At 38.2% G+C, this 9,072-nt stretch overlaps 1 protein-coding gene across 1 annotated transcript in view; it reads left to right on the top strand.

The window, feature by feature from the left end:
- Positions 1-8,589: 8,589 nt before the first annotated feature.
- The window catches only part of LOC122748048 (ethanolaminephosphotransferase 1-like), a 166,027-nt gene continuing 165,544 nt past the window's right edge, over positions 8,590-9,072 (top strand). Inside the window, exon 1 of the mRNA XM_043993781.1 lies at positions 8,590-8,653. Within this exon, the coding sequence (XP_043849716.1) occupies positions 8,590-8,653 (64 nt within the window). The remainder of the gene's footprint in view (positions 8,654-9,072) is intronic.

The following is a 9,072-nucleotide window of genomic DNA, read 5'->3' as shown; positions in this document are numbered from 1 at the left end:
CTATATTTAGAAGTATCAGGATAAAATATATCCATCTGCCAACCCTCAAAAATGTCTATTCCAGGGTTATTAGGCTGTGTTTATAAGGAAAATGACTTCTCTGATCTCCCTTAACAGGAAGGGTATCTAGCTCCTTCCCATCAAATGATGGTTATGCAAAAGACCATAAAAAACAGTGAATAGTAAATTCATTTATCTAAGCAAAACAGCAAACAGAAATGGAAGATTAGGTTAAAATATGCCAAAACAAATCAGCTCTTCAGATGGGAAGGAAATAAGATTTTAGCTCAAACCAGGATGAAGGAATAATCTCAGCTAGGGGAGATTCCCTCTTAGTAGTGGTTTAGAATTTCAAGATTTAAAGTTAAGGAACATGATAGGGCTGGTCTCCAGGGTTCTGATCTGTTACAGATGCTTCAAGAAAAGAGTCAAGTTGAATATTGTGTGACCCAGCACCCTAAGCTATGGGCTTACACACACCAGACTTATCTTCCAGGAAAGCTCCTAAATAAAAACTCTTTAACTGGTCTGAGTGTTAGTTCTAGGAAATCTATAACTCCTATCTCTGTCTCTACAGTTGTTAGTCAAAAAGTCAGTAGCTCCTTTAAAAGTGCTCAGAGCAACAAGGAATGTACATGGTAATCTTTATTTTACCCCACAGCAAATTCAGAAAGTACAAAAAGAGATCAATAGCTTAAAAATAATCAAGATAATTCTCCCTTTCCAATCCTGCTTCTCTCCAAGGCCCTATATGGTTTCTTAGAGTCAGAGAACCAACTTGTGCTTTGGTCTATCCTTGGCAGAGGAATAAACTTGAGGCCATTAGACTAACAACCCTCCAACAATGTAGATTGTACTATTTTTATTCTAGGGATAGTACTCTATAAGCCTCTAGCTTTACCCTGAGGGTTTGGACTCTTCCAGAAGGAAGCCCCAAACATTCTAGGGAGTTCCTCTTTCACCCTCCAAAAGTGTATGGGACTCTAGCCTTTTGGTTCTACTTTAAGATCTTGGACTAATCCTAGAAAGTTAGCAAATTTGAGATCGTTAGAGACAACCTTCTTCCCATCAGACCTGCCCTATCCAAATAAGCCATGATAATAAGATAAGGCAAAGTCCACATCTTTTATTTTTCCCATATGGTGTTTTTAGTTCCCTGCTACCAAGTCAAGGATCATGTTGTTCTCTGCCCCAGAGGTTTTTCTTGATAGAACATTGGATCCTCAAATTCTCAAACTTGAAGTTGCTAGAGAGGTAGTCCAAGGCTGGTTGTAGCTCATGTATTATCTTCCTCTCTCTAGAAGAAATTTTGGGTTCAGGGACCATTCCTACTTGGCTGTGTGGTTACCCTCTGCATGACTACCATATTTTGGGCTAAGAGCTGAGATAAAAATTGCCTGTGGGTCCATTGATTAGATGCTGCTATCAATCACTAAATCAATGACACAGAGACAGTCAACTGCTATTTTTAAAAATTCTTATTCTCAGAGTGCAGGCTCAATTGTATACAAAAGTCGGTGAGCCTACAGCATCAGCTTCAGCAACCTTATATAGAATGTGAATACATAAGTAGCACAGGAAAATAGAAGGGAAGATCAGGGTACACATGTCTGGAAGTAAGAAACAAAAGGGGGGAAATAAAGACATTTGTCCGCTGGTCAAAATTGGAGCAGGGAGTTGTTTCCCAACCTTAATTCTGCAGGTGAGGTGCTGTGACCTTCTAGCTTTCAGGAACAATGTTTGGAAGCTCTAAAACAGAGACAGGGGCAGTGTTCTCTTCTTATCATAGTGGTGACAAGAAGTTTGAGCCAGAGTTTCTTTCCCATCATAGTTTTTCTCTTATCACTGTTGCAGCAAGAGCCTGAGCCAGAAATTCTCTTGTCACAGAGCTTATGCCACTTCTCTTTCCAAGGCTTGAAACCAAAATTTGGATTCCAGAAATTCTCTTCTTGGTGTATGTGGATAGAAGTAAATGCAAACTCTCTCTCTCTCTGTCTCTGTCTGTCTGTCTGTCTCTCTGTGTCTCTGTCTCTGTCTCTGTCTGTCTGTCTGTCTGTCACACACACACACACACACACACACACACACACACACACACACACTTGCCATAAAGCAACCAATGGCAGTTTCCAGGGAGAAAAACTTCCCAGTATCTAAATTTATTTTTAGCTCTCTGGCTTTCTGGAACTCTTTTTTAAAAGTGCAACTTTTTACCTGATCCCCATTCTTCTAGGTAAATGCAAAGAGGCTGTTTCTAACCTATAAGTGTTAGAGCCGACCAATTCATTCCCAATTGATTCACAGTAGTCCAACCCCATAAATTCATCCCCAATCAATTACCACCCTGTAGGCTCACCAGGTTGATCAGGAATTCCACTATAAAAGCAATGGGACTTTGTTGTGGGAGTATTTCCCACACAAAGATAGGTATAAGACTCAGATATCCAGAGGTAAAATGAAACAAGGGAAGAGAGATTTAGGGAAAAGAATATACATGTCTCAGTCAATGGAGAGGTACTCCTTGACCTGTGATGCAATGATCTTCTAGAGATAGCAGGAGGCCACTGGGTCCATGATCCTCTGAGAGACTATTTTCCAAACTTGGAACACCCACGTTATCCCATTCTCCTATTAGTCTTCTCTTCCACATATGTGCAAGAATTGGGTGGGTGGGGAGGGTGGAAAAGGGAAAGATGAAGTATCTCATCACCCTTGGGCCTAGGGTTGGTTACAGGTACCAAGCCAAATTAGTTCAGCTTTCATGTAAGGAATCAGTCAACCCTAGGTCCTAAATCCCTTTAGGGAGTGCTCCACATGGTAAGGGAGTCTCTATAGTGATCTTTCTGAAATAGGAATACAGTTTTCTTTTTTTAAAGTATTAATTGACATCTTATTTTTAAAAAAATTATTATCATAATATTCCTCAGTTTCTCTTTCCTTTCTTTTCTCCGAACCATTCAATATAATAGTCTTTTTTTTTTTTTTTTTTGTGAGGCAATTGGGGTTGTGACTTGCCCCAGGTCACATAGCTAGTAAGTGTTAAGTGTCTGAGGCCAGATTTGAACTCAGGTACTCCTGACTCCAGGGCCAGTGCTGTATCTACTGCGCCACCTAGCTGCCCCTAATAGTCTTTTTTTAAAGAAAAAAGAGGAAAAAATCTTCATAATTGATCAATACATCAAAAAGTTTGAAAATTTGTGCAATGTACACTTGCAGACATATTATTAGATTTTTAACCCTTATCAGAAAAATTTGGTACAAAGCCCCCCTCCCCCATTTAACTGTTTCCTTTTTTATCTTAGGTACATTAATTTTGTTTTTGCAGAAGCTTTTCAGTTTCATATAATCAAAGTTACCTGTTTTATCTTTTATATTTGCCACTATCTCTTATTTGGTTAAAAATATATCACCTTCCCACAGTTGTGAAAAATATGTGATCTGCTTACTTTAAAATTTTTTAATAGTACATTTCTTTTGTTTGTTTGTTTGTTTTTGCAGGGCAATGGGGGTTAAGTGACTTGCCCAGGGTCACACAGCTAGTAAGTGTCAAGTGTCTGAGGCCAGATTTTAACTCAGGTACTCCTGAATCCAGGGCCAGTGCTCTATCCACTGTGCCACCTAGCTGCCCCCAATAGTACATTTTTTAACATTAAGGTTACATATTCATTTAGAATGTACTATGGGAAATGGTATAAGGTATTGGTCTAAACCTAATTTCTTCTAGACAGTTTTCCAATTTTCCCAGCTATTTTTTAATCTAATAAGTAGTGTTTTCCTAAACAAATCATACTTTTCCAGCTTATTAAACTCTGTATTATTCAGTTCCATTGTTTCTGATTATTCCTTTGTGTAATACTTTCCATTGATCTGTTTTTCTATTTTAAAACCAATGCTAGATGGTTTTGATGACTGTTGTTTTATAATATAGTTTGAGGTCTGGAAGTACTATTTCTCCTTCATTCCTACTTCTTTTCATATTTTGCTTAATATTCTAGATATTTTGTTTTTTCAAATGAATTTTGCTATTATTTTATTGAATTATGTATAGTATTCCATTGATGATTTGATTGCTATGACACTTTCAATGAAAATTAATTTTGGTAGTATTTTAATTTTTTATTACGTTGGAACTATAAGTACTGAATATTCTTTTATTTATTTAAGCTGTTTTTATTTACTTAAGTGGGACTTTTATAATCTAATCTATACAAGTCACCCCATATATTTTATGCATTTTATAGTTGTTTAGGATGGGATTTTTTCTTTTTATTGTTGTTTCTTGGATAGTGTTATTATCATATAGAAATGCCGTAGAGTTTTGAGAGTTTATTTTGTGGCCAGCAACCTTGCTGAAACTTAATTGCTTCAGATAGCATCTTTGCTGATCCCTAGTATTGTCTAAGCAAACAATCATATCATTAGCAAATAAAGGTAGTTTTATCTTTTCTTTATCTTTATAACTTTAATTTTTTTCCTCTTATCTTACTGCTATTACCTGTATTTCCAGAACTACATAAAATAGTAGTGGGGAGACTGGATAGCCTTGCTCTTCTCTCCCATATTTATTGGGAAAAGTTCCCAATCAACTTGTTGGGAAAGTATATTCATATTGGATATTATGTTTGCTTTTGATATTAGATAGGAGACTATGGCATTTAAAAGGATGTAGAATTTGTAAGTTTGCTTTTTAGTATAAATGGATGTTGTACTTTGTCAAAAGTTTTTCCTTCATCTGTTGAGATAATGATGAGGTTTGGAGGTTTTTGTTTCTAATATGATTATGTTGGTTATTTTCCTAAGTTGAATCACTCTTGCATCCTTAGTAGAAATTCAACTTAGTCATGGTGTATGACTTTGATATGGGGGAAATGGGGTACAGGTTTGGTTAGGGGTTGGGGTTCTTAGGAATTCCTCTTTAAAGAATTACACCCTCTTGCACACAAAAAGTAGTTAGAATAAGGTCGTAGTTTATTTAGGAGCAAGGGAAGGGAAGGGTGGGGGGAGGGAAAACCATGAAAGAAATCCTTGGACTTTTCATGGGGATATTGGCACAATGCACATGGCTCAGAGGTACCAAATCTCCTTGAACAGGAGACTGGAAGGTACTTTTATAGAGGACTGATGGGGGTGGACCATCTGCCCGTGAAAAGTTCCTTTAGTGAGAGAGGACCATCCCCCACTGGTGGTAGCTGGGGGAATTGGGTGAGGAGTGGAGGACCATCCCCCACAGGTAGTGACTAGAGGAGTTGGGTGAGGGGTGGCTACAGGATCCCTCTTCAGAACGCAAAGGCCGAAGCCACACCCAAACTCATCTCCCCAGGGTAAGGGAGACCAGAATGAAGGGTAGGAATCCCAAGCTAGCTCAGTCCAATTTGGTTCAGCTTATCTCTCTAGGCATTATCTGTCCTCTGGTTTAGTTTCTCAAGGAGAAGCTTCCTTGATGTGCCCCAGAGAACTTCTGGGGTGCTCTGCACCCCATGACAACTTCTTTTAATAAATTTCTGTAGTCTGTTTGATTGTATTTTATTTAAAAATTTTAAGTCACTATTCATTAATGATACTAGTCTATAGTTGTCCTATGCGTTATCTTTCCCTGGTAACATATTTGTCTCATAAAAGGAATTCGGTAGAGTGCTTTCTTTCTCAATTTATGAGAATAATTAATATAGAATTGACACTAATCATTCTTTAAATTTTTGATAGAATTCTCCTGTGAATCCATGAGAACCAGGATTTTTTCCCCTTTGATAATTCCTTTATATCTAGTTCTTTTTCTAAGGTTGGATTAAAAGCTGTTTGCCCTTCTATGATTTTGGGAATTTTATATTTTTGAATTTATTCCTCTTCTTTTTGTGTTGTCAATTTTGTTAGCATATAAGTGTTCATAGTAGCTTCTGATAATTATTTTTATTCTGGTTTTCTTGTGATTTTACCTTGTTCATTTGCTATTTTGATGATTTGATTTTCTGCCCTCTTTTTATTAGATTGATTAAAGGGTTTTTTTTTAGCTTTTAAAAATAGTTATTTCAAAAGATATAACCATAAATAGAAAAACTTACTCCCCTAACACATAGGATATGATCCTTCACCACCTCTGTAGTGGGTAGGAGAAAGGAGAGTTTTACTTAGTTCCTATAGAGCCCAACCTCAGCTCCAAGTTGAAACTACACCTTGGACTTGAGTCCCAGGCACCTACCCCTTGCCAAGCTGGCTGGCTGACTGCAACATCTCATCTGGAATCTTGGCTCCAAGGTCACTATGGCTTAAACTCTTCGGTCTGGTGAGCATCATGCCTGTACTTGGAATGGAGAAGGATAAATGGCATGGAACAGAAATAACCCCCCAGGATCATTTCTGAGAGTTGGAGGAAAAGAGGAAAGCAGGGGAAAGAAGTCCTTCCCCTCCCCCACTCTGCTGTGGATGAGCTGTGATCTTTACCCTCTGGGCAGGAAATAAGATGAGCCAGAAAGAAGGACTTTAAAACTGTCCTTTGTTTTAAAGACAGCCTGTTCTGGTAAGATAGCCAATTAAAGGAGGATACTGTCACTCCCATACTGGGGGACACAGAGCACCTCCATATTGGACAATCTAGGCATACTCCAAATACACCTCAGGGAGCCATCCATTTAAATGCAAAACCAACATGCATATTTCTACTACAAAGTAGAAATCTAGTGATTCCAGATTTCTCAAATAAAGCTTAATATCAGTATTTATAGGAGGTTCAGTAATACCGAATAGTATGAGCATCAGGATATCAATATCAGGCTACAGTATAACAGTCCTTATACAGATTTCAATAATATAAAAACTATTGGTATTTTAAAACTGTCAAATAATCAATAAGTGCAAATAATGCAAAATTACACCAATAGAATGGACATGTAAGGGAATACTCACCAGTAAATAATCAGCTGTACACTTCTAGCCTAAAAACTCTTATCAAATTTCTCCAGGATCTTGCAGTAAAGTCATGGACAGACAAATTTTCCAGAGATCCCCCAAAAGCAAACGACCCAGTTTATGGTTCCATCATATGTTGAGGAAACATTAGACAGTACAACTGTCTAAAGATCAACTGTTCTCAGAATGAAACAAGCTTCAGAAAAGGTTTCCCAGGTAAAAAGATTCTTTTTAGCCTTTGGTATTTCATTTCACAAAAATTCATCAATCATATGGCATGTTGAACTTAGATCAAAGGAGACTCTCAGAGTTGGAAGAGAATTGGGAAACAGTCTTTTCTGCTATGATACAAGCTTCTACCAGCACACCTGAAAGGGGGAAATAATTGCTCAGAAGATATGATGAAGTGCACAGTTTTTGCTATCCTGGGGCACAGATTCATTACAACCATTTCCCTTTAGGTGTGCTCTGTACCTTCTATTCCCAAACTACCTGATTAATGGACTATAGACATGTAAGAACATGGAACGCATCATCCCAGAACCTTTGGGCAATTTAACAAGCATTAAGCAACTATTATGTGCAGAACACTGCATCAGTCACTGGGGGAGATGCAAAGTTTATATAAGGCCTATTTTTCCAAGAGCTGATAGTCTATTAGGGAGATAAGAATCCAATTGCAAATAACTATAATACAAAATACTACAGAAGTGCATTATAGGGGAGTAGAGAAAAGTGTTATTAGGGACGGATTGTTACCAAGAGGAAAAATTAGAAAAACTTCTTGGAGGAGAAGGAATTTAAGTTGAACTTTGAAGGATGGGTAGGAATTCAGCAGGCAAAAAGGGAGAGAAGAAATGCCAAATGTAGGGAATAACATGACCAAAGACTTGAAGGTTGCAAAGTTCAAAGAACAGCAAGTAATCCAGTTTGGTGGCTGCAGGGAGCACAAAAAAGTAGCTTAATGCGATATCAGGGCAGAAAGGTAGAGTGGTGTCAGGCTATAGAAGTCTTTGAATGTCAGTCCAGAGAAAGAGAGAAAAGAGAGAGAGAGAGAGAGAGAGAGAGAGGAGAGAGAGAGAGAGAGAGAGAGAGAGAGAAACAGACAAAGAGAGACAGAGACAGAGAGATGAATATCAGTCAGTAGGCAATAGGAGACAGCAGAAGGTTCCTGATCAGAGGAGTGATATAAGCATATCTATGATTAAAGAACATAGTCTGAATGGTATGAAAGGAGTGAAAGATTGGAGTCAGGAAGCCCTATTAAGAGGCTACTGGTAGGGGACAACTAGATGGTGCAGTGGTTAAAGCAACCGCCCTGGAGTCAGGAGTACCTGAGTTCAAATCCGGCCTCAGACACTTGACACTTACTAGTTGTGTGACCCTGGGCAAGTCACTTAACCCCCACTGCCTAAAAAAATAAAAAAATAAATAAATAAATAAATAAATAAGGAGCCTATTGGTAGGGGCAGCTAGGTGGCGCAGTGGATAAAACACCTGCCCTGGATTCAGGAGGACCTGAGTTCAAATATGACCTCAGACAGTTGACACTATCTGTGTAACCCTGCTCAAGTCACATAATCCTCATCGTCCTGCAACAAAACAAAACAAAACAAAAAAGAGTCTATTGGCAATAGTACAGGTAGGTAAAAAAGCGGTTACTAGGGCAGGAGTAGAAAGGAAGAAATGGATGCAAAGGATGTTTTACAGGTGAAATCAACAGGAATTAATGGTATCTTGGATGAGAAAGGTGAGGTAATAGAAGAATCAAAGATAACATCAAGGTTTTGGATGAATAATGCCACTACTGCCAGTAGCAAAGCCAAAGAAAGGGCAGGTTTAGCAGGAAAGATAATAAGCTTGATTTTAGAGTTTGAGATTCAGAGATGAAATAAATGTAAGATAATTTGATGCAAGATCATTAACTAAGGGAGGAGGCAGCCAGAGAAAGTTTCCTTCAGGATATAAGATGAGTTAAGCTTTAAAGGATGATAAAATTTTGAGAGGTGATAACAGTGGGGCATCAAGGTGGAGGTTTGTTGTAGGCAATTGGATATGTGGGCCTGGAATTCAGAAGAGTTATAAGGTCTGTCCACAAGAATAGGACAAGAGGCTGCTGACTACTTTGCTAAACAACATCGCCCTGATCTATCAGTAAACTCTACCAGC

Source organism: Dromiciops gliroides, chromosome 1 (assembly GCF_019393635.1).
Source record: "Dromiciops gliroides isolate mDroGli1 chromosome 1, mDroGli1.pri, whole genome shotgun sequence".
Classification (NCBI taxonomy): Eukaryota; Metazoa; Chordata; class Mammalia; order Microbiotheria; family Microbiotheriidae; genus Dromiciops; species Dromiciops gliroides.
This window is presented reverse-complemented; position numbering and strand designations above follow the sequence as displayed.